Source organism: Rana temporaria, chromosome 2 (genome assembly GCF_905171775.1).
Source record: "Rana temporaria chromosome 2, aRanTem1.1, whole genome shotgun sequence".
Classification (NCBI taxonomy): Eukaryota; Metazoa; Chordata; class Amphibia; order Anura; family Ranidae; genus Rana; species Rana temporaria.
Genome location: NC_053490.1, coordinates 317,171,474 through 317,198,812, shown reverse-complemented (window position 1 = coordinate 317,198,812; position 27,339 = coordinate 317,171,474). Strand labels below are relative to the sequence as shown.

Below are 27,339 nucleotides of genomic sequence, written 5' to 3'. Positions count from 1 at the left end.
CCCCCACAGTTAGAACAGACATTAGGGAACACAGTTATCCCCTTGATCGCCCCCTAGTGTTAAACCCTTCCCTGCCAGTAAAATTTAAACAGTAATCATTGTGAGAAGTGTCTGATATGTCCGCCATAATGTCGCAGTCCTGATAAAAATCACAGATCGCCATCATTACAAGTAAAAACATTATAAAAATGCCATAAATCTGTTCCCTATTTTGTAAAAATATGTAGAAGAATACATATGGGCCTAAACTGAGGAAAAAATTAGCTTTTTTAAAAAAAAATTGGGCTATTTATTACAGCAAAAAGTACAAAATATTATGTTTTTTTTCAAAATTGCCTCTCTCTTTTTGTTTATAACGCAAAAAAATAAAAACCGCAGAGGCGATCAAATGACACCAAAAGAAAGCTCACTTTGTGGGAAAAAAAGGACATCAATTTTATTTGGGTACAACGTTGAATAACCACACAATTGTCAGTTAAAACGACGCAGTGCTGAATCGCAAAAAATGCTCTGGTCATTGAGCAGCCAAGTCTTCCAGGGCTGAAGTGGTTAAAGCGGTTATAGTATAAGCATGCCATCCCCTCTGTTAAATAAATATGTGTTCCTATGCTGTATAAAAAATATACAATTTTCTACCTATATCAGAGTGTCTCCCAGTGCTCACGTGACTCCTCTGCTCTTTCCTCTCCCCGGCTGACACCTCTAGCTGGAGGGGCCGAGAACTCCCACTGACGTCAGCCAGGGAGGAGAGGAGAGAGAGCCAAAGAGTCATGTGAACGCTGGGAGGCGCTCTGATATAAGGTACAGATTGGCATAGTTTTTATACAGCACAGGAAGACACAGAGTTATTTAACAGTGGGGATGGCATGCTTATACTATAGATATGATAGCAGCAGGAGGGGGGACAGCCCTTAACACAGAGCTGACATGCAGGGAGGGGTAGGGGGAGGACACAGGAGAGTAGAGAGTAGAGCTGTGGATGATGGTGGCACATAAACTGACCACGGTGTCAGGGATCAGCAGTCATGATAAACCGGAACAGGGGCAGGATCCATTTTTTTAAGTTGTAGAGTCGGCAGAGATCAACCTATATGTGTGATCTCTGAGGACAACTTATGTTCTCTTGCAACAAAATAAGCAGTAGCACTAGCGTCTGTTTATATATGTAATTTATTTGATATTTGTATGACTTTTTTAAATGTACAAAAATAAAGATCTGTTATTTTAAATTTGTTCTGTATCATTAACCTTTGGAGGTATATTTAAAGTCCCATCAACTTATCTTTTGGCCAGGTAATGCAGGAGGCAACAAAGCACAAATAGGAACTGAGGATTCACATGGGAGTAGCATTTGTGTGCCAATCCTTTTGACAGGTGAACAACTATATAATCACATATATGAGTATCTGGGTGGGAAAATTGCTCACGCACATCTTTGTCATAGGCTGTGTCATATATTAGCTAAGAACTTCATAAATCAGCTTTAGCTTTGTTCAATACAAGAAAGAAGTATTTTTGTACTCAAAATATAGTGCAATTTTAAAATACCGGGATGCTTTACTCTATCGATTGATGCAAAGCATGCTTTTTGATCTATCTAATGATAGATCTACTTTAAATTTCATTTGCCATTCAAAACATAACTGCCATTGGCCATTTCGTCAAGATCTTTCTGCTTAATGACCCACTGCTGCTGAGTTTTAATGTTTCCACTAAGTATTGTGCCATAAGCAAGATGGCAACACGTAGGGTGTGGGTTGGTGCATAAAAATGTTTATGTAGATAGGGATCATCTAAAAATGATTTGTTTGTACCCTTTGACTATGAATATGCAGGCAAGTAATATTATTACTATTATTGCGCTGTCAGCTGATTCATCTTGCCAGCTGTTTATTGCTTCCCCATACCTGCATATGTTCACTTTAAGCCCTTTTTTAATAATGTTCTGTTACAAGAAAGCTTCATTTCCTATCCATTTGTCAATTCTTCATTCCCCCTTAATCCTTGTATTCTCAACTCCTGTACCAGGTTATTATAAAGGCTAATATCAAATGCATTAGTAAAAGCCAAATATATCACATACTGTAACACAGCTTTTCCAAAACCCAGATTTGAATCGACCTTGTTATAAAAAAAACTCATCAGGCTCTACTTCAGCTGTATATTTAGCTGTTAACCTGAAGTTCTATTTTATGTTTTATTGGCATGCCTGATTACATTGAAGTTTTATACTGTCATGAAAATGTACTTTTGAATTGCAAGCTTTGATGGCTGCTTACATGAGATACATTCTTTGCATTATGACATTTGCTATACTTCGATATGGACATAATTTGGAAGCCAATACTCTTCTTAAAGGACAACTTTTGTCAAACAAATGAATATAGCATAGTGCACCAGGTATTTATGATGAACACAGGCCCTTCCATTTAGGAATCGATCTGGAAAAGACTTGGCGAAACATACAGCTTTTTCTTCAGAACAGAAAAAAGTAGGAATCTGCAACAAGGTTTGTTAAAATCCTTGTCATGTACATTAATCACTCAAAGGGGATTGTTTTTTGCTCAATAAAAGTGGAATTACACTTTAAAGGCCCATACACACGGTTGGACTTTTTGCCAACAAACTTCAAAATGAGCAAGTTTTCAAAATAGTTCGACCGTGTGTATGCTCCATCGGACAAACTTTTTCGGGTTTCATCGGACAAAAAGTTTGGTCTGCAAACGGACAATTGTGCCTAGTCCGACCGTGTGTACAGCAAGCAATCGGACCTTTGTACAAAGTACAAACACACATGCTCAGAAGCTCAGAAGAAAAGACCAGCCGGAAGCGTTCTGTCTGGTAAAACTAGCGTTCTTATTTAAAAAAGCACATTCGTGACGCGGCAAGTTCTGAAATCAAGAAAAGCAGCGCACATTCTCTTCTTTATAATGTGATAATACTAAAAGCTGCTTTGCTGGTGATACTGATGGAGTAAAAACAAATGTCTTCACTTTGGATTAGTGTATTTTGGTTATATGAATCAAACATATTTCTATATTTTTTTGTGGGTCAAGTTAGCACAACCCCATTGCGCAACATGTCTGCTTGACGAACGGACGTTCAGAAACGAACAAAATTGCACGAAACTGAAAATCGCGAATGCACACAAACGAAATCTCTACTAACTCTCGATTAGCAGAAGGAGCCCAAAGGGTGATGCCGGAGAATTGAACTTCCTCTTTTAAAGTCTCATCAGTACGTTGAAACGTCACTAAGTTTGTGTTTGTTGCCGAAAAAGTCTGAGCGTGTGTATGCTATGGGTGTGACCGGACAACTCCCTTCAGACAAAAATCCAAGGGAAAGTTTGTTTGATGTCCGATCGTGTGTACGAGGCTTAAGAAATACTTAGGCCCCGTACACACGTCCGAGGAACTCGACGTGCCAAACACATCGAGTTCCTCGTCGAGTTCTGTGTTGAAGCCGCCGAGGATCTCGGCGGGCCAACTTTCCTCATTGAACAACGAGGAAATAGAGAACATGTTCTCTATTTGGCCCGACGAGTTCCTCGTCGGCTTCCTCGGTGAAAAGTGTACACACGACCGAGTTTCTCGGCAGAATCCAGCTCCGATCGAGTTTCTGGCTGAATTCTGCCGAGAAACTCGGTCGTGTGTACGGGGCCTTAAAGGAGAAGTCCAGCCTGAGCTTGTTTGGCTGGGCTTCTCCTATGGGTCACAGGAGTGCAATTCATTATGCGCTCCTATGACCCGTTTTCAGTCCGCTCTCAGCGGATGTCACAGAAATCAGTCCAGGTGCCTGAACTGATGCCTGTCTCTGTGATTTCAAAGAAATTTGGATGCTGAACTTGAACGCCATTAAAATTTATAGGAACAAAAAATTCAAATTTTCTGGGCTAACAGGCAAAAGGTTATAAAAAAAATAGCATTGGAGGGGTGGGCATTGCCCTGGGAACATGTAACAATCCAAAAATGTTTGTTAAAACGTCCATTTGGCTGGGGGAAATGATTTCTTAAAACACATTTACAAAGGAAAAAAGATTTTAAACAGTCGGCAAGTTACATTTCCCTTCTGGCTTCTGTTTGAAAACAAAAGGCATGCAGACTTCTCCAAAGGGGCCCCCCCAGAGACCATAGGCAGTGTTGTCATGGTTATCCTCGCCCCTTTGCTTAAGTAACAGGGAATTTCGGCAAAAAAAAGCAATTTGTTGGAGACTGTAGACAGTGGAAGCTGTCATATATTGCATAGAATCAGTAGAATAATGCCTTGTACACACGATCAGAATTTCCGATGGAAAAAGTCAGACGGAATTTAGAAATTCTGATGAATTTTTTCATCGGAAATTCCGTTCGTCTGTAGGGAACTCTGACAGAGAAAAAACATGCATGCTCACAATCAAGTCGACGCTCGCTCAGAAGCATTGAACTTAATTTTTCTCGGCTTGTCGTAGTGTTGTACGTCACTGCGTTCTTGGCGATCGGAATTTGGTGTGACAGTTTGTATGCAAGACAGCTTGAACGTAATTTTGTTGGAAAAATCCGTCTGAGTTTATCCCGACGGAAAATCTGATTGTGTGTACAAGGCATTACAGCTTCTTTATATGATGCTCGGCTCCCACTGAACAGAGGGCCAAACAGGCAAAGGTTTGGGCATTCGTCTGAAAGCACGTACAGCCAAAGATTGATCCAAACCGTCGGTTCATTCTTGATATAATTGAATTGTGAATGCACAGCAAATGCGTAGACCCGACCCAGAAGATTTTGACAAGCAGCTCTGCGGCTTTGTGAGCTATATCTTGCTAAACTTGGTACAGGTGTTTATAATAGTGGCAGAGGCAGCATAGTATGGGGAAAAGTGGTAACACCTTAACTAAACCAATACTTCTTTAATCAATATTTTTTCGAATGACTATGAAGAATACTATTGTATGTCAAATCATGATGATGATAATATGCAATGATAAAGTTATAATAATAATACTTAATCAGCAGCATCATTGCTAACATTATTATCAACACACTATTCTAAAATATTTGAACCTTTAAATATGTACATACTTAATAGCTATACAGTTGTACAGTGGAATCTTGGTTAACGAGTAATGCGGTTAACGAATGTTTTGAAAGACGTGCAACTTTTACAAAAAAAATCCTAACTTGGTTTGCGAGTGTTGTCTCACCACACAAGCTGGATTCAAGCCAATGGGGTGTGAAGTACCGCATTTGACAAGAGGTGTGGGGGCACCGGTGACACTTGGAACGGTTCAGAGCCGTTCGGATATACTCAGGAATCATTCGGAAATACTCCTTTCCAGAGAGTTTCTGAGCCTTTCCGATGGTTTCCGAGTTCAGTCGAGCTATCCCTGAGTGTTTCTGAGGCTCTCCGGCGCCCCCCACCTCTGGCCACATGTGGTATTGCATGCAATTGAAGTCAATGCGGGAACAAATTATCTTTGTTTCCATTGACTTCTATGGGGAAACTCGCTTTGATATGCGAGTGCTTTGGATTACAAGCATTCTCCTGGAATGGATTATACACGTAATCCAAGGTTCCACTGTATTAAGATCATGTAGCACACTTTGATGGTTTTACCCTCATCAGCAGAATAGTTTATTAATAAAAATTAATGATTGCCTACCTGTCATAATCCATGATTGAGATCAGAAGACTGACTTGGTCCATGCTTTCTGGTGGGATATCAAAGATGATGGCCTCATTATATGTAGGGTTCAGGGTATTCCTTTTAATGGTTGTTTTCTTCTTTTTGAGCCTGCGTCCATCACAAAGGAGGGACACCTTTACATATGGATCTGTAAATAAATGGCAATGGTTTTACATGTTTAAAGACTCTGCATGCAATACCCAATTTATTAAAAGTTAATTATAGTTTTTACCACATTCATTTATAAACTACTCACAGGGGACCTATGTTATTGTTATCTCTTTTTTCCAGCTCTGTATATATATATATATATATATATATATATATATATATATATATATATATATATATATATATGTAAGTCTTTCATAAAGTGCTACCTTTCTAGCAAGTAAAAATTGGCATATCACTTACATTATATTGGTTATGTATTTCCAATTATAAAGCATTTTAATATTTATTTTATTTTATTTTTTAAATGGTGATTACCCTTGTACATGCTCTTTTCTAAAAGCTCCAAAAATGAAAAAATCCTATTCACCTCTTTTATTGTATTTAATGTTTATGAGGGGGTATGCCACTTATGTTTACCATGATTAACCTTATCTGTACTGTGCTAGAAGATCTTCATTATTAGTTGTAATCTAGATGTATACACTGTTTGTCCTACAAAATGATTAAATATATCTAGGATTGGATTCTGCATTGTATGTTAAAGAGGTTGTAAACCCTTACATGTACCCAGTGAAGTGAACAGGGATGAAACAAATCTCCCTAAATGAGTTTTACATGTATATCTGCTGTCTTCAGCTTGCTATATTCTTTAGAAAGTGCACATCCTGTTACAGATTTTCTCTTTCTGTTCAGCACTGGAAGCGAAGTCTGAGCATACTGCCAAGACAGCTGATTGGAAGAAAGGCACACACCCTCACTCCACAAAAGCAGATTCAGGCAGATACTTGCAGAGCTGTTTTGTGAATAGTTCAACGTTCTGCTAATCTATTTTATAGCAACATCCCACAACACAAATTTGAGGCTGCTTTTATCACAGTTGACAGAGAGCTTGTCAGAAGTTATCATGCTGATAACAGAGGAACGGAGCAGGAGAAAGTCATGTGACTCAGTGCTTTGAAGGGAGACAAGAAACACTGCAGATATATGTGCCCAGCTCAAATTTAATTAATCGGGTTTACATCCACTTTAAAGTAGAATTCCAAGCTAAACTCAAGTAGTCTTAAAAGTGTTCCCTCCACTCCTATCACATATACTGACTAACCAGTGTAGGAAAGACGTATATACTTACCTATTTTCAGTCTGCTATGGTCTGGTCGCGTGATCCCCTGTGTCAGCCAATGGCAGCTGCAGGAGAGACGGCTCAACAATGGCGGGTAAAACCTAGAGTCACGATGTCAGCCATAGGCTTTCAATGGCCCATCTATTGCCAGACTCCCTCCTCTCCCCTGCAGCCACCACTGACTGACGCTGGGGAGTCCTTTCATGTGACGCGACTGAAGCAGGCTAAAAATAGGCAATATTATACATCCTTCTTACACAGGTTATTCGGTATAGGTGTTGGGGTGTTGGGAGAGCATTTTAGGGATTAGTTACATTTGGAGTGAATTTCTACTCTCTAATGCACAATTTGTCCAATCTCTTCCTGGAGTATCACTAAATAAGCTTGGTGTTGTTCTTAACAATACAAGCTGCCTCTAGGGTCCAGTGAATATAATCCTGCTCCAATGAAACAACTTAAAAGGGAAGAAAGCATTGTTATGTATTTTTAGATATACTTTGTGAAAAGGAGCACATAAGGTGGGTGTCTGCAAAAGGTGAAAATATACTTTCAAATGGTTGTAACTTAATTTTTTTATTAATATAAAACATATGGTACTGTATACTGCCGGCACTCTCTGTTCTCTTCAAGCCTTTTGCTAAGGGGGCACCCGTGCCGGCACACTGCAGAACTGGGCTGTGTGCATCCATAGAAATACACAGCATGTCTTAGCCCTGCTCCTTGCTCCCTCCTCACAGGATTTTCGGTGACAGCAGCAGGAGCATATGGCTTCCACTTCACTCAGTGGGGTTGATTTACTAAAAGGAAATCCACTCTGCACTACAAGTGCACTTGTAAGTGCAGTCACTGTAGATCGATTTAGATCTGAGGGGAAGCTCTGAAATTAGGGAAAGCTCTGCTGATTTTATCATCCAATCATGTAAAAGCAAAAATGCTGTTTTTTATTTTCCTTGCATGTCCCCCTCAGATCTATAGTGACTGTACTTCCAAGTGCACTGGCAGTGCACTTGTAGTGCAAAGTGGATTTTCCTTTCGTAAATAACCCCCATTGTGTCCCGTGAAAAGAGGAAGAGAGAGCAGCACTAGTTCGTTGGAGGAGCCAGGTAAGTGTTTAGGGAGGGGGCCAAAAACAACTAGTGCGAAAGCATTAAGGTAAAAAAGTTTAGATTTTACAACCACTTTAATCTATAAAAGTCCCCTCCCTGGAACAATCAGACTGATTTACTGCTACAGGTTAACCGTAATAATGGGGAGTTTTTTTCTGGGTTAATCCTCAGAATGAAAGCAAACACTTAGGCCCCGTACACACGAGAGGATCGATCCGCTGAAATTGATCCGCGGATCGGTTTCAGCGGATAGATCCGCTGGTGTGTACGATCCAGCGGATATTTATCCGCGGATATATTTCGGGCCGACCGATTTCCAGCGGATAAAAATTTCTTAGCATGCTAAGAAATCTATCCGCTGGAATCGCCTCCAGCGGATCGATCCGGTGGTCTGTACAGACTCACCGGATCGATCCGTCCGAACCCATCCCTCGCATGCGTCATAATGATTCGACGCATGCGTGGAATTCCTTATATGACAGCGTCGCGCACGTCATCGCGATGGGAATTCGGCGCGGATTTCGATCCGATGGTATGTACACTCCATCGGATCAAAATCCTCAGAGGATTTATCCGCGGAAACGGTCCGGAGGACCGTATCCGCGGATAAATCCTCTCGTGTGTACTAGGCATTAGGCTGGTTTCACATGGACTGTCTGATCAGGTATGGACCTGATCGGACCATACATAGCTCTCTATGGAGTGGCAGATGTCAGCGGACGTGTGTCCACTGACACCCGCCAGCACACGATATGATTCTGTCCGGCAAAAACTGCGGATCGGATCTCACAGCCCCGTAGAGAACAGCGGGCTGTGTCCATGTCTGCTCTGCATAGGGAACCTGTCATCCACCTGCTCAGCAGGGAGATCCCCTGGTGAGCAGTCCTATGCAGACTACGGACAAAGCCCGTGTGAAACCAGCCTTATTTGCTTGAACTGCCTACACACTAGAGTTGTGCAATTCATTTTGATCCGAATATACATTTGGACACATTTTGGGTTATTCCAAGATTCAGATGTATCTGAATCTCCTAATGAAATAGTAACAAATTTCATTACTGATGAGGCTGCACTAATGGGCACTGATAGGCAGCACTCATAGGCACCAATTGTTGGGCACTGATAAGCTGTACTTATGGCCACTGATAGGCTGCACTGATGGCCACTGACAGGCTGCAATGATGGGCACTTATTAATACTGTTGGGGCTGCACTGATGATCAGTGTCCTGATTATCTGTGTAAATGTCCCCAGTCACCCTTGCTGGTCACGTCTCTCCTTTCCTCACACTGTGACAGCACGCGAGGAAAGGAATGCCAATAACCGGCAAATGTGTTACATATGATCAGATTTGATTGGACACAGTTGATCACATGGTAAAGGGCTGCAGTGATTGCCCCTTTACCTTGATCTGTGATTACAGCAATCACAGAGCGCGCACAATGCGTGCAGAACAAATTGCATTCCTACGATCCTCAGGAGAGGTAGGTCCAAAAAAGCTGATAATCTGAAAATGTTAAATAAATATTTCCAGTTTCATCTGGGAAGAACACTATCTAAATCCACCATGGATGGGTATAGATGGTGTTCTTTACACATGAAGAATCACAAGTACCCCGACAGTGTTCATCCCTCTGATACAGTTATTGTGAACCTGGATGATTGCTAACTGTTTATATTTGCATTAAACTATCAGGAGATAAGAAGTGATATTTTTGTGTTCATTTGGGATATTTCATCATATTGAAGTTTATTATGCCCTTAAAGGGGCAGGCACTAGGAATGAGCTTCGTATTCGGGTCATTCGCGCCAAATTCGAGTTACGTTTCACAGACCATAATTCACTGCGGCATCGCTGGCTGATGATTGGCCAAGCATGCACTATGACCCGCATGCTTGGCCAATCACAGCTCGCAAAAAAACGGAGAGCCATAATTGGCCAAAGCCAATTATAAAAGGCCGCCTGCAGGTCGGCCTTGTGTAGTGTGTTGCGGTGGTTAAGAGAGGACAGAGAGAGTGTCATATTTTGCAGGTAGATAGAGCAGGCAGGCAGGCAGGCTAGTCAGTTAATGTTACAGTGTGTAGAGGATATATATACATCCCAAGTGTTGTACGAATATTTATACACTGTATAGTTTAGCTAGATCAGTTCTTCCTAATTTACTGGCAGGCAGGTGATTGTGCTAGCTGCAGTATTCTTACGTGATTTATTGCCTGTGTCCGCTGTAGTTTGCACCTAAAGCTACTTGGTGTGTACTGGCCGTGGGCTCTGTAGTTTGCACCTAAAGCTACTTGGTGTGTACTGGCCATGGGCTCTGTAGTTTGCATCTAAAGCTACTTGGTGTGTACTGGCCGTGTGCTCTGTAGTTTGCACCCAAAGATTCAGGAGCAGTGATTTTAATGATGCTTAAATAAAAAAATAAAATAAATGAAAAATTCCTTTAAATATTGTACCTGCTGGGTGTCTATAGTATGCCTGTAAAAACATCTTTGAGAACCCGGGTCTTGCCCGAGGGAACATGTATCAATGGAAATAAAGTTTTAAAAACAGTAGTTTTTTCAGGAGTTTTTAAAACTTTTTTTTCATTGATACATGTTCCCTGGGGCAAGACCCGGGTTCTCAAAGAAGTTTTCACAGGCATACTATAGACACCCAGCAGGTACAATATTTAAAGGAATTTTTCATTTTTTTAAATTTAACCATCATTAAAATCACTGCTCCTGAAAAAACAACCGTTTTTAAACTTTTTTTCCATTGATACATGTTCCCTGGGGCAAGACTCGGGTTCTCAAAGACGTTTTACGACAATAACTTGCATATTAGGCTTTAAAATTAGCACTTTTTAATTCGAACGTTCGAGTCCCATAAACGTCAATGGGGTTCTAAATGTTTGCGCGAACGTTTGGTTCGTTCAAAGGTTCTGGTGCGAACCGAACGGGGGGGGGGTGTTCGGCTCATCCCTAGCAGGCACATATAGACCTATTATAGGTCAGAATATAAGGTGAGCACATAAAGGTGGAGGTGTGTGTATCACAGAAGATTTAGCAGGGAGCACCATTATTGGAGCGATTGGAGTAGAGAAAAAAAGGACAGGACTTTTATTTATTTTAATTTTGTATTTTATACCTTGTTTCAATTTTTACAATGCACAGTATAGAATGCTATAAGTATTTCACAGCAATCATATGATTATCACATGCAGTACAGCAGCCCTCAAAATTTACACTCGCCTACTAGCATTTGGCGAGTGGATTTAAGCTGGGGGCGAGTGATGACAGGGCTGCATGACCAATCTCCCTCCAATATATGCCTACACTTAGAGTCCCGATGAGATTGGCGGCCGAAGAGGAAAGGTGCATGCTCGGGAAAAGTAGTCTAGTGAGCCGCGCACAGGCAGAGCAGTACACAGGTGCTCTCCTTACAATTCTCATTAAGCCATGGGACCTAACAGTATGACCTCTCTGAGCCTGCCCCCCTCCCCCTGGCCCCGACCAATGTAGCTGGAGAGCAGAAAGTAATGAGTGAGGTGGAGGATTGCAAAAATTACCATTCCGGTGCAGCGCTCACTGAAAGTTGCCCTGACATGAGAGCGGCAGCCTTCTAGTTTGTGCAGTTTTCTTCTCCTTGAGCTCTATGTAAGTTTAGCCTGAGCACTGTGAACAGACTGGTCTCAATGTGTGCTGTGCGCTGTCAGTGTGTGCTGTGCTATGGTGTCAATGGCTGTGCAGTTGTGTGGATCTCGGCGCTGGATTGTACTCCCTCCCGCTGTGCTGCAGCTCCTCTCCTCTCTGCCAGCCTGAATAAAAGGGGGAAGTGGGGACATGCAAGCGTGGAGCCGCACACACAGACTCCTGATGATGAGATGAATGGGAGAGAGAGAGAGGATGGATGGGAGTTGCAGAGGAGACAGCAAGAGAATGGGGAAGAGACCCAGTTCTAGTGCCCTGTCCCTCTGGTCTGCCCCCAGTGCCCTGTCCCTCTGATCTGCCCCCAGTGCCCTGTCCTCTGGTCTGCCCCCAGTGCCCTGTCCCATTTTGTTAAAGTTGTTGTTGGTAATATTTAATTTTGTAACTTGATCCTGCATAAAACATTGTCATTCCATGAGATAATCTACGAGGGCGTGTTTACGGGTGCAATTAGGCGCAGGGCAGTGTATGAATTAGGTGGGGCAATTGGTGGCGAGTAACTCTTGAGGACTGGCTAGTAGCTCAGGACTTGAAATTTTGAGCCCTGCGGTACAGTGTTGGACTGTTGTGGTCTTTATATTATTCTTACTGGTGTGTGAAACAATAGAGAGTCCAGCAGCAGCCCATTTGAACACACATACACCATTTTGTAAAAGTTGTGCAAGGGTTGCTTAATTTGTTATTTCATATATTGTGCCACTTTATAGTTTATAGGCATAAAAGGAAAACAAAACTATGAACAGCTAATAATGGTAAATGCATAGAGGGCCTTTTTTCTCTGAAACTTTTAGTTTGATCAAAACCTACAGTACTTCTGAATATTTTAACGCATATTATCTAAGCACAAGCTCTGTGTACTATCTTTCTGCTTTAAAATACACATACTAAAATGGCCATACCCTTCAAAGTATCAGTCCTTTTAATACAGAATATAATGCTACTCAGAGCTGCAAAGATTATAATGAAACGTAGAAGTCAACATCACAAAGGTCATAAGCATAATTCAGGCAGTGAAGACTCCATGTCGCTTCTTCCACAATTTAATGGCTGCTAATGTACCACAACTGTTATGTGTAATTATTTAGTGTCCATTCATCATGCACATTGTTCCCAATTATAGTTCATTATCCTATTAGTGATCCCTGCTTAGCAACCTGCACATGTACTGTATTAGCATTTTTATTCTTTTTTTTTTGCTACTATACTCTCTTTTTATTTAGTTTTATATGTTACATTAAATTAGTTATTATGCTTTAAAAGATGTGTTATTTTCTATTAGATATAGCGATATCTTAAATATAACCTTCATTATTATTTACTATTCACATGAAACGGATTATCAAATATATTTACGAACGAATCCATTAGTATATGTATTATTATATCATTACATGCACATTATCGGTCATCATACTACTATTACATATAAGTGGTATAATTAAAAAGAGCTGCAGCCAGGGGCATAAATGGGCCCAATATGAACATAATATGAGGTTATTTGGTTTTAGCCTTAAAGGAATACTTTTAGAAATCAAAGCTACACTCAAGGCAGATAAAAAAAATTAGTTACTTGTGTGTGCTTATTATTTGTGCTCATTAAACATAATTAAATGCATTTGAAAAACAATTAGTATAAATATCTGAAATGTATTTACATTAGTTCCCTGTGGTCCTCTACACATCAGTACTAGGAGATGGAGGGTCTGACTCTGCGCTAATCAGGGCTATATTGCTTTGCACAGTACTGTCATGCCGCGTATACACGATCGGTCCATCCAATGAGAACAGACCGATGAAGCTGACTGATGGTCCATCGTGCCTACACACCATCGTTAAAATAACGATCGTGTCAGAACGCGGTGACGTAAAACACAATGACGTGCTGAAAAAAATAAAGTTCAATGCTTCCAAGCATGCGTCGACTTGATTCTGAGCATGCCTGGATTTTTAACCGATGGTTGTGCTTACTAACAATCGTTTTTTTCCCATCAGTTAGGAATCCATCGGTTAAATTTAAAACAAGATTTTTTTTTTAACCTATGGATAAATAACGGATGGGGCCCACACACAATCGGTTTGGTCCGATGAAAACTGTCCATCAGACCATTCTCATCGGTTTAACCGATCGTGTGTACGCGGCATCAGTCTAAAGCCTGGGACACACAATCGTATTTTCCCGACAGGAATTGTGTGATGGCAGGCTGTTGTTGGAAAATCCAATTTTGTGTACCAGGCTTAAGGCTGGGTTCACACCTCTAATGGATGCGGCTTGCAGCAGGGGTCCAGTGTGTCCCTTTTCTCCATTTCAGGGACTAATCAGTGCCAACGTTTTGCCTGAATTTGGCCCTGAAACTGAGCTGGAATGGAGATATGTGAACCGTCTCCATACAAGGCCTGTCATAATCTCCTGTCAAGCGTATTGGATGTGGAGGAAATGCGCATCCAATTCATATTGGTGTGAACCCAGCCTAAAACTGCAAATATGCTTACAGGAGAATAGAGCAGAAGGAATACCTAATTATTGTGCTGCTGCTCCTTCCTTCCTTCCTGTGCAGTTAATAGTCCAAAAACAAAGCCTTTTTTTTCAAATCATATTGCTTAACCACTGTAGAACAGCTCCTAACTCTCCCTTTTAGGGCCCTTTCACATGGGCCATCCAATCACTTGCCTGTCAGTTTTTCAGGTGGACCTGATCGGAAGATCCATGCATTCCTATGAACTGGTGGGTGTAAACTGACATGCCCATATATACCTGCCTAGCTCAGAAGCTGATCAGGCCCACTAAAAAAAAAATGGGGGTTGACTGCATCCTTTCCATTTGGGCGGACCGGATTGGAGACAGCCAGGTGTAAAGAGACAGCGGAGTACATTTACTCCCGGTGGCCCAAAGAACAGAGCAGACTTTGTCTGTATCCACTCTGCATGAACTGAGTGGACATTGACTTGTCATCTGCCCGCTCTGCTCCGATCAGCAGGGGATTAGCTCACAGATTCCCTGTTGATTGGAATGGAAGAAGGTGCTTATGTGGATGTGCGCTTAGGAGCGTTAACAGTTTTGTCAGGTCTTTAACTCTGTTTTAACCAGAGAATTTCCCTGTAATGCTCATACAAACAAAAACTATTTAAAAAGTTCTAACTGTTCTCCTGTTTTTTAACCACTTGCCGTCCAGCCGCCTCAGTTTAACTGCACTTCACCCTGTGGCCACTAGGGGGCGCGCGCTGCCAAAGGCGCGCGAGCGCGCGCCCGATGCTCACCCCCAGAGCCGATGCGAATGCCCGGCGGGGCACGATGGCCACTGAGCACCTGCGATCGCTCATGACACAGCGAGAATTGGGATCTGTGTGTGTAAACACACAGATCCCAGTTTTTTCAGGGGAGAAATGACTGATTTTATGAACACACAAAGTATGAACAGCGATCTGTCATTTCCCCTAGTAAGTCCCACCCCCCCCCCCCAGATAGAACACAGAGAGAGAACACATTTAACCCTTCGATCGTCCCCTAGTGTTAACCCCTTCCCTGCCAGTGACATTTTTACAGTAATCAGTGTATTTTTATAGCACTGATCGCTGTAAAATTGCTAATGGTCCCAAAAATGTTTCAAAAGTGTCCAATATGTCTGCCATAATGTCGCAGTCCCGATAAAAATCGCAGATCACCGCCATTACTAGTAAAATAAATAATAATAATAAAGATGCCATAATTCTATCCCCTATTTTGTAGATGCTATAACTTTTGCGCAAAACCAATCAATATACGCTTATTGCAATTGTTTTACCAAAAATATGCAGAAGAATACATATTGGCCTAAACTGAGGAAATGTTTTTTTTTTTAAAACAAAATTAGGATATTTATTATAGCAAAAAGTAAAAGATATTGGGGGTAATTTACTAAAGGCAAGTCCACTTTGCACTACAAACAACAAGTGCAAAGTGCACTTGAAATTGCACTGAACGTGCACTTAAAAGTGCAGTCACTGTTAATCTGAGGGGAAGATCTGAAATGAGGGGAAGCTCTGCTGATTTTATTATCCAATCAGGTGCAAGCTAAAATGCAGTGTTTTTAATTTCCTTGCATGTCCCCCTCAGATCTACAGCGACTGCACTTCCAAGTGCACTTTCAGTGCATTTTCAAGTGCACTTTGCACTTTTAATGCAAAGTGGAGTTTCTCTTCGTAAATAACCCCCATTGTGTTTTTTTCAAAATTGTCACTGTTCTTTTGTTCATAGTGGTAAAAATTTAAATCGCAGAGATGATCAAATACCACCAAAAGGACACACATTTTGTTTGGGTATAGCGTCGCGCGATCACGCAATTGTCAGTTAAAATGACGCAGTGACAAATTGTAAAAAGTGCTCTGGTCAGGAATTGGGTAAAATCTTCTGGGGCTGAAGCGGTTAATCTATATCGCCATTGAAGAGATCTCCCATCACTGCTAGTTCTGGAAGAAAGCAAGGGGAAATCTTCCCAATAGAAAACACAGATGGCAATAAAAAAACTCTAACAGAGGGTCTAACCCTTCCCTGTTTATCCAAAATGGAATAAAACACTATGTCTGGGGGCTGCTTTTAAAACCAATATCCTGCTTTTTCAGTAGACAAGAGTTTGTACTTTAGGACAACGTTTTTCAGAAAAGTCAACAGTTTGCAGTCATAAAATGGCAGTTAAGATGGTAGCTTCTGCCAGGGGAGAAGGTCTTTCACCTGTAACGAGTTCAGCTTATTGCAATAAATGAAACTGATTCAGATGCATGCTGTTCTGCTTGTAGGTCATGGTCTAGGACTAGGCTACAGATGACTGCAATATTATCTGCTGCTGTCAGCAACTACAGAGATGTCTTGTTCAGTTTGACTCTGGAGTATATCAATTACCGTAAAACCTTGTATATCAAAGCATTTTTTTACAGGGTATAAAAGAGAAGAGAGGCACCTCTAAGTGTAGCAATAAGTTGCTAAATGTTGTACCTTCATTAAATGTAACCATATTGCTACACTTAGAGAGTCCTCTCTTCTCTTTTATACTCAGTTGTGACATGACGCTATTCTTATTTAAAGATATCGCTTGTATATCAAGGCAAAATTTATTAAAACATTTTGCTTGTCTTGCAAAACGCACTCAAACCAAGTTACTCTCAAACCAAGGTTTTACTGTATATGCATTGCAGCCTCAGTTTCCTGTTCTTAGCTGAAAGGAGTGACACCAGCTGTGGTCTTTTGCTGTTGTAGACCATCTTCTGTGCATTCAGAGATAGTATTCTACATACCTTTAGAGTCAACCATTGGATATTTTCTTTTTTTTGGGACCATTCTCTGTAAACCCTAGGGATGGTTGTTAATGGAAATCCCAGTAGATCAGCAGTTTTTTTGATAGTCAGACCAGCCCGTCTGGCACCAGCAACGATGCCACGTTCAAAGTCACTTAAATCCACTTTCTTTCCCATTCTGATGCTCGGTTTGAACTTCAACAAGTCGTCTTCACTACGTATAGATGCCTAAATGCATTGAGTTGCTGCCATGTGATTAGCAATTTGTGTTACCAAGCAATTGAACAGGTGTACCTAATAAAGTATATATTGATAAACATCCTCTTGGAAAAGTTGTGGAGTGTGCACCTGTGGCATAGGTTTTGGCATTTTATAAGGTAAACTGGTGGCAGTGAAAGGTCTGTAGCAGTATACATAGGGTTAAGCACTGGCCACACATTGTTCCCCACCTGGAGTAAAATTAATATTTTTTCTTGGAATGGTTCGTTTTTTGGGGAAAGAATGCATGCACGTCTGTAGGCTAAACAGACCAGTATGGTCAGCATGTGTGGCCCATCCATTGTGGGCGCACGGGCGCCAACTCCCTCCCTATCCATGTACCCGGCCCCTTTCAGTACTCCAAAAATTTTCCTAAAGACGTACGCTAGAGCACGAAATGTGGCTTACACTTGCTTTATATAGGAGCTCTCCCCTTTCATTCTCAGCTAAGATGCATGCCGTGCTTCCTGCATCACCTACAGAGTAGGGTGACCACGTGTCCCAGATTGCCCGGGACAGTCCCACATTTTGCAGGTCTGTCCCGGGCACCTTCATTCCAGGACAATACAGTGCCCCGGAATGAAACTGACACCCCCCCTGGGCCAATCTGATGCCCCCAAAAAAGGCTGTCACATCACTGCTTTACTCACTGACAGTACTTGTCCTGGCCGGGAATGCCTGGAGGAGCACAATCCCCACCCCCTGTTTGTGATTGGAGAAGTCATAAATCCTGCCTCTTGTGTCCAATCACTGTGCTGTGATTCATTGGGAAGGGAGGTGTCCCTGAATTGTAGTTTGGAAATGTGGTCACCCTTCTACAGAGTGACGGATTGGCTCCTGCCTCATCCTACAGCTGTGCTGCTATCTATTGTGTCTTACACATGCATGTAAGCAGTGATGTATTTAGGTTTTGTGCTGCCCAAGGCCTGACTAAACTCGTGCACCCCCTAATTTAAATATGACCCACCCCTTCCTGTCAAGGCCACACCCCTTGCTGTTAAAGACCTGCCCTTCCCTTACCCTTACTCTATCCAAAATGAAAAAAAAAGTGTTCCTATAGTTCTACTTTAGGCACACAATTCTGATAATTTTATGGAGAGGACTAAAAAGATATAACCATGCCAATGGTACAGCAGAAAATATGTAGCACAGTGAGGAAGGTTTGTGGTCCAGGATGATAGGACAGTCAAAATTAGAAGCTCTGCCCTCCCTACAGTTGCAGGATGCTTGCTTCTCTGCCCAGTCCGCCCCATAAGACTGGTGCTACACTAACAGTGCCACACTAATAGCGCAAGCCGGTGGGGACTCATTCCGTGCTGCCCCCCTGCAACGTGCTGCCTTGTTGGCCTAGGCCAGGATACAGACCTTCATGTAAGTGCTTTTTATTAAAGACTACACTATATTGCCTCTATGTGGCTCGTTTTTGGAGAGTCCAACTTCACAGATTTTATGGAAAGAGCTGTGGATATAAACCTCAGAGTGTAATAGTTGGAGGATTTTATCATTTAATATTCATGACTGAATTGAAGTCCGATTGATTTTTGGAAATAGTCGGTTGGAGTCGCATGTGGTCTGGAAGGATTGAGCAAAATGAGGAAGGATTCCCTCCATTATATGCCTGGTGGTCACTTTTTGGCCAAAGATATCTGGTGAGCACATTTATATGTCACTTCGAGAGAAGCACTTTTTGTCTTTTCAAGATTAAAGCACACTGCGCTTTAGGAGGCACAGTGTTGGAGAAATACTACATAGAAGATTTACATCACTAAACTGTTCATTGTTTATGCACATGCATATGTATGCTGGACTATTCTGACACTTAAAATAAAGGTGTATTAATATAACACTCACGCTATGTTGGGTGATTTATATGTTTTTTGCGCCCATCTGTTCACTATTTCAAAATAGGGTGGGCTCAAGATGCAAAACATTGTGTCTGGAGCCCACCTAGTTGTGTTGCAACACCGAATGAATATTCGGTGTTGCAACACTGATCCTCCTCCCGTTCAATCGGGAAGCAGGTCTGATACCCGTCACCTGATTGGCTGAAAGGACAGGCAATCCTATTGGATGCCTAGAAGAAGGGGAGGAGACGCATGGCAGAAGCGAGGATGAGAAGAGCCGCTGGCTGATGCCTGGATGCCCGGTCCCCGCCGATGCCTGAATGCCCGATACCTGCCGCTGCTTGGTACCCGTTATCTGTGCGCTCCTGTCTCATACTTTATTCTGAGCATGCGCGGGTTTCTGAAAAAAGAGAACAAGTTTTCTTTTTCTCAATTTCCTCGTCGTGTTCCTTGTCGGGCTGGTTTTCAACGAGAAACACGACGAGGAAATTGAGACTCCCGTTGAGGAAAAAGAAAACTTGTTCTCTTTTTTCCTCGTCGAGTTCCTCGACAGTTTCCTCGATGAAAAACGTACACACGACCGTTTTCCTCTGCAAAAAACTCTCTCACCAAGTTTCTTGATGAATTCTATCGAGTTTCTCGGTCGTGTGTACGAGGCCGAATACACACTGCTTTTGTCAGCTTGCCTAATTTCTACAGTGCATCCTGGTGCCATCTCTTCCCCTGGTAAGCAATGCACATGCACCCCACCATCCACCTAATATAAATCAAAAGGTGATTCATCCGGCAAGGCCACTTCCTTCCAATAGACGCTGATGTGTCCATTTTAGGCACTTTTGGCTGTGGACACTGTTCAGCGTGGTCACCCTGACTGGTCTACAGCTACACACCCTTATATACACTCACCAGCCACTTTATCAGATACATCTTTTCAATTGCTTGCTAACACAAATTGTTAATCAGCCAATGACCTGGCAGGAACTCAATGCATAGTTCAAACACCAAGGCCAACAAGAGTATTGTTGCTGACCATGTCCATCCCTTTATGGCTACATTAAATATACATCAGCTGTCTTTGATCCATTCCTTCCAGGATATTGCCACTGTTGGTTGTATAATTTTATTGTGTCTTATGATTAAATTGACATATCTACAAACATATATGAAATGTATTTTGCTGTCTCAAGACTAAGGAAATGTTCACAGAAAATTCTGCATCTAATATCACATACACACGATCGGAAATTCCAACAATAAAATCGTGGATTTTTTTCCGACTGAACTTTGGCTCAAACTTGTGTTGTATGCACACGGTTACACCAAATTCTGACCGTCAAGAACACGGTGACCTACAACACTACGAAGAGCCGAGAAAAATTAAGTTCAATACTTCTGAGCATGCGTTGACTTGATTCCGAGCATGCGTAGGATTTTTCTCTGTCGAAATTGCATACAGACAATCGGAATTTCCAACAAGAACTTTTCCCGTTCGCAAAATTTGAGAACCAGCTCTCATATTTTTCTTGGCGGAAATTCCAACAGAAAAATTTTGTTGGAGCCTACACACGGTCGGAATGTCCGACCAAAGGCTCACATCGGACTTTTCTTGTCGGAATTTCCGATCATGTGTACGCGGCATAAGAGTGTGGCTTAATACATGTTTGTATGTTTGATATACATTATCCTATTATTTTAAGATACTTAAAGGGGTTGTAAAGCTTTGTGTTTTTTCACCTGCATCCAATCCATTAAGGTGAAAAAACACCTTGCACTCTCCGGCCCCCCCGAGCCCCCATTTTACTCAACTGAGCCCCGAATCTTTGTGGGTGTGATCCTGCGTTGTTCTCTCAATGTCTGAATGACTCCTCATTGGATAGATTGATAGCAGCACAGCCATTGCTCCCGCTGCTGTCAAATAAATTCAGTGACGTAGCCGCTGGGCAGCGGGACCGAGTTATACACTTGGCGGCAATGAACCTTTAGTGTCCCTTTAAATTGTTTTGACCTTTAATAAAAGTTTGCCTTTTTTATATATATTTCTTATTGTACCATTAAAGTCCTGTTTTCTTTTTTTTCTCATATACTAAAATATAGATTTTGAGTTTACAGACACTTTAAAAAATCATGAGAACAGAAGTTAATTTCATTGCAAATTGCACCCTTTGGAGCATAAATGAACAGCTAGTAGGAATTGGAAACGAAATTTTACCTTGTTCTACTAGTGTGTGTTTGCGTTGTTCTACTCAGTACACACAGTTGAGCGCTCACTTTACTGCAGGTACTTGAAAGATTGTTTACAGTGATGTATTTTCTTTATGGTTAATAGCCACTGCAGCAAGCTGTATTTACAAAAACCTTTTTTCGAAAAATTGTACACTAGAAAATGAATCCGACATGCTTATATTCTTCTGATAAATCCAGCGCAAAACCTTGACACTAGAGACCAAAGTCGAGGTTGATTTGTTTTGGTTTAATAGTTGATGATTTATCTGGAAACACATCTATGCTTTTATCATCACATTGAAAAGGGTAATCAATTTGATGCATACTGTGTACAGCAGCATTTATTACATCATTTTTCAGCAAAAGTAGAATAGAATGAGAATAGAATGAGTAAAGTGCTTTGAAAAGCTAGAAAAGCTATACACACCTAAAAATGTTCATCTTTCTTAACTTGTTTGGCAATGTTGATATCTGCTCTAAAGATGAACAGAAATTCAAATAAAAAGAGAGCTAACGGGAAAAAGTTATTCCCATGGTAATGATGCAGGAACTATGTCCCACCAATCCCCTCTACAACAAGAATAAGCACCTTCATAGGTAGACAATTTTAGCAGTAAGAAAGAAGATCCATGGCACAAAACTTGGCAGATCAAATATCCTATAGTCTCAAGAGATGTAATAAACGGAAGCATAAAAGCACTAGTTCACCTATCGCTATTGTTGTGTCTGTATTTTGGCTTCAAGGGTGATGGAGCCACATTTTTGTATGCAAATGCTAAGAAATATCCCCTTTTAAAAATTAAATTTGTCATGAAAGAAATATTTTGGATGCCATTGGAGATACTGGTTGCCTCTCTATTTAAATGGAAAGTTGATGGAAAGTTGAAAACATATATGTAGAGAGGACTATTGGCCAACATATTTGTATAGAATGTATTTTCTCCACCACTTGCTGTTTGAGCATGCTCCAACAGGGTGTGATAGGTGAGAGGTATCATTCATAGAGGTGTTGTGAGTGTTTAATGACCTAGCCAATTAGCAGACAGATCGAGAGGGTGGAGGAGGAGAATGGAGGGGACACCAGTACGGAGGGGGAGAGCAGCATGGAGGGGGACACAGAGGGAGAGAGCAGCATGGAGGGGGACACAGAGGGAGAGAGCAGCATGGAGGGGGACACGGAGGGAGAGCGCAGCATGGAGGGGGACACAGAGGGAGACAGCAGCAGAACGGAGGGGGACATAGAGGGAGACAGCAGCATGGAGGGGGACACGGAGAGAGAGAGCTGCATGGAGGGGGACACGGAGAGAGAGAGCTGCATGGAGGGGGACACGGAGGGAGAGAGCAGCATGGAGGGGGACACAGAGGGAGACAGCAGCAGAACGGAGGGGGGCTGGAGCTGGATGCGGGACAAGTCAGCAGTGATAGTGTGTGGGAGAGTTACAAGCACCGATCACCACTGATTTCACTAAAGCAACTGAAAGCCGCAGGGGGGGTAGCTTAGAGAGGGAAGCGGAGAAACGGCTGTCAGACTTTTAAATCTATACAGCAGTGATCGGTGCTTGTAACTCCCCCACCGCACTGATCACCCTGACTGTACAGGTATCGGGTGAAGCATCGGAGCATTTGCCCGAGTACAAGTACTCGGGCAAATGCTCGGTATCGGTATCGGGACACCCCTAGTGACTATTATTAGCGACTTTAACAGGTGCTTGCAATAATCACATGTAAAATCTAACAGGCTGGTTATATCCAAGTTTATCGATTGACCAACTTGGGTACATTCAGCCTTCCCTTACATGGTTTGAAGCTCAGCTTGTTCCTTCTGAACCGGCTGAGATTCAAACCATCTATGGATGGCTTAAGGGTTTTTCACTGTATGGAGTTCACTGTGAAAGACTTGAGTATATAAAGTGACAAGAGAGAGCTGGATCAAAATTATAAGAGTCCAAAATAGTTATTTGTTGTAATGGCTCAAAGAGATGTAGAACAGCCAATGCATTTTGGGGGTAGCAACACTTTCCCTTCATTAGGGCCACAAATTAAGCCGGAAAACAAAGAATGAAATATTTGCAGCGTCAATGGGAAACAGACATAATTCATATGACAATTTAAAACCTTTTTTGACACAAAAAGGATTAAAATCTCATCAAAGCTCCTATTATTGAAGATATTCCTGAATCAAAAGATTTTAATAGATTCAATAAGCTATGCAGAATGCTTAGACATTGTGTATAAATAGGGGTTGATTTACTAAAGGCAAATATTCAAATGTTCAATTTGCAAAGGAATTTTCACTTTACAGGGGAAATTTTCCCTAGTTTAGTGAATGAGGCGAAGCTCTGTTGACTTTCATCATCCAATTATGCACAAGCAAAAATACTTTTTTTCCCCCCTTCCTGTGATTGGATATTCTTCACAAAATAAATTTTCACTGCATTCACTAAGCTAAGAGAAATTTCTTTGCATAGTGAAAATTCCCTTGCAAAGAAAACGGCTTATCTGCCTTTAGTAAATCAACCTTATAGACTAAATATACTGCTTCAATATGGTCTAAATTAGTTCATAAGGATCTTCTGACATTCAGCATTCAACATTCAGCATTCAGTCATCCTGTATATTTATATACTTGTCAATTCTCCTGAGTTCATCTTCTCTCATATCATTAATATCATTCTTTCCTTACACCACAGCATGCTTTTTCTATTTCATTTATTTAACATTTGCATCAATTCACAGTTGCTTTTCTCCTTTCTTCCTCGCAAGTCTTTTTTTATCTCATCCATTTTTTAATAATTTACAACATTACAATACTTCACAGACAGTTTGCCCTTTGTAGCAAAAATGTGCAATTTATTTAGTCTATAATGCAGCTTCTTACTATCCTATTAGTTACACATATAGGCCCGGATTTACAAAGCACTTGTGCCGACGTATCTCGAGATACGCCGCGTAAGTGCAAATATGCGCTGTCGTATCTGTGCGCCGTGCCCACAAAACTAAGGTACGCCTTAAAACAGGCTTCATTCCACCGATGTAACTTGCCTACGCCGGCGTAGAGTGGGCGCATATTTACGCTGGACGCATGTGGTGCTCCCATGGATTTTCTATTCAAATATGCAAATGAGGGAGATACGCCGATTCACGATCGTACTTGCGCCCGACGCAGGCTACGACTAGTGCGCGTAAGTTGTACGTACGGCGTAAAGTTATGCCCCATAAAGGAGGTGTAACTCAGCAGCATCCAGTTTTGGGAGGAAATGCTTTGTGAATTCCATGCTTGCCTCTCTGCGCTGCATTGGCGTAGCATAAAGGAGATACTCTACGGCGGCATAAATATGCGCCGATGTCTGTGAATCTGGGCCATAATCTCTTTCTGTTGTTTTTTACCAATCATATCTGTTATTTCAGTTTAGTCTAGGTAGACTGTTTACATTCTCTTGCATCCACTGCTCATCTGGATTTTTTAAATATCCAATTAGGTTACATCTATTGCTACATGGTATTTCAATACAAACCATTCTTATTTTTATTACTCTTTTAGTCATCTTTACGCATAATTGTCATAGGTTTCCATGTAGTTTCTGTTCACTATTTATTCACTTTTCTCCTTTTGTCTTTGGTTATACCCACTTGTCTCCTGTTGCACACAGCTTAATTTTGGGCAGCGCCGTGGTGTAGTGGTTAGCACTTTTGCCAAGCAGCAAAAGGGTTGCTGGTTAGAATCCCAACCATTGCACTACCTTCCTGGAGTTTTCATGTTCTCACCGTGCCTGTGTATTTCCTCCCACACTACAATAACTGTTATTAGTTTTATACCCTTGTTTCGGATTAAATCGTCTCATGGATTGACTTGTTCCAAATAGACATACCTAAAATATGGGGATATCAGCTAAACATAAAGTTTCAAGTTATCAACATAATATATCTTATGTAATAACTTTAAATTAGGTACTTTATATATATTTTTAAGTACATTGCGAAATTTTACAATATTTGATTTTTGTTCACATTACTTGTCTTGATAGAATTTTATATTACTGGTTTTGTTTTGATGAATTCATTTTGTAGCATGTCTGCATCCAATTTATTCAGAAAATATGTCCTTCTTTGTATCCCTGTTCCTTTAGCCTAGGTTCACACTATGAATTGCATATGAATTGCATTCCTGTCCAATTCACATGCGATTAAGTGCGATGCGATTTTAGCCATTTTATTTTAAATGGCTCAAATGGAACTGCATCTGCACCAAAATCATGCATGGAGCAATTTTGGGCACACACTGCAGCTGGAACGCACTGCGTTTGGGGTGCCGTTAAGATTGCACTTACACCTGCTGCAGATTGTGAAGGCAGTACAACTTGAATTTCCCGCACTGCATTGTAGTGTGAACCGAGGCTTATGTTGTTGCCCTGAGACACACTAGCTGTTACACACTTCTCTATTATGATCAAATACAACATATACAAGATTTTGGACTCTTAGGCCCAGATTCACGTAGGAGATACAACGGCGTATCTCCAGATACGCCGTCGTATCTCTGAGTCTGAGGCGTCGTATCTTGGCGCCTGATTCAAAGAATCAGATACGCCAGAATTTCTCTAAGATACGACCAGCGCAAGTCTCCTACGCCGTTGTATCTTGACTGCATATTTACGCTGGCCGCTAGGGGCGTGTACGCTGATTTACGCCTAGAATGTGTAAATCAGCTAGATACGCCTATTCACGAACGTACGCCCGGCCGACGCAGTACAGATACGCCGTTTACGTTAGGCTTTTTCCGGCGTAAAGTTACCCCTGCTCTATGAGGCGTAGATGAGGCATACCAATGTTAGGTATGGACGTCGGAACAGCGTCAAATTTTCCGTCGATTATGTCGTTTGCGTAAGTCGTTCGCGAATAGCGATGTGCGTCATTTATGTTCACGTTGAAAGCATTGGCTTTTTGCGGGTTAATTTGGAGCATGCGCACTGGGATACTTTCACGGACGGTGCATGCGCCGTTCATAAAAAGCGTAATTTACGCGGGGTCACAATAAATTAACATAAAGCACGCCCACATGTTCCATATTTGAATTAGACGGGCTTACGCCGGCCTGTTTACGCTACGCCGCCGCAACTTTTCTTTGAGAATACTGCACTTGCCTGTCAAAGTTGCGGAGGCGTAGCGTAAATAGGATACGTTAAGCCCGCTCACAAATACGCGCTCCCTACGTGAATCTGGCCCTTAGTATTTTGGCCTGATGCTCTCTTTGTATACAAGGATCTTATACTCTGAGTTCCCTGGTGTTGTCCTGTATTTTGTTGGGAGCAGCCTCACCAGAGCTACTGCGCTCTATGAAAACTTGATTGGTTTCTACAGCTAGCTAACTAATAGCAAGCTGTATCCAGCACACCTTTGATTAACATGTCACTTTGAAAATTTTCTCTCTTTTTCCAGGCCTTTGGGCCCAGGGGATGGAAAAATAAGCAGGGATGTCTCCTCCTGGGAGGGGTATTCCTAAAGATGCTGGCTGCTGCAGTTAAGTCTGTTTGACATGGAGGAAACAAGCTGTGACTGTACCTCACAAAACTGATATGGTAAGTACTGGTTGAGTGGGAAATATACACAGAAGCCTTTCGATATTGTCTTGCCTTGAAAGATAAAGGTTTAAATACCACTTGAACCTCCAATTGCCAAAGAGCCATATGTCTGTAAAGCTGGCCATACACTGATCAAAATTCTTCCAGTTCAACAGGGACAAACCAAATTCTGATCAATGTGTGCCCATCTGCTGCTTGACAGAAGTCAACCATTTGATCGATTTCTGTCGAAGGGACATAATGGAAAACTTTTCTCGATCAGCAGCCAATCTGCTGCAGCAACTGATCAGTGTATTCTGACAGGGGTGGGTCCTGCTTTCAAAATACAATGTCCCAGTGGGGGAGATTGCTCCATTTGCCTCACTTGTGTGGATAGAGGAATCTGTTACTCATCTTACTGGCTGAATGAAAAAAAAAAATAAACT

General features: G+C 41.7%; 1 protein-coding gene across 1 annotated transcript in view; it reads right to left on the bottom strand.

The window, feature by feature from the left end:
• The window catches only part of SYT6 (synaptotagmin 6), a 208,419-nt gene that overhangs the window by 20,770 nt on the left and 160,310 nt on the right, over positions 1-27,339 (bottom strand). The window contains exon 4 of the mRNA XM_040337447.1: positions 5,636-5,807. Coding sequence (XP_040193381.1) covers positions 5,636-5,807 — 172 coding nt within the window. The remainder of the gene's footprint in view (positions 1-5,635; positions 5,808-27,339) is intronic.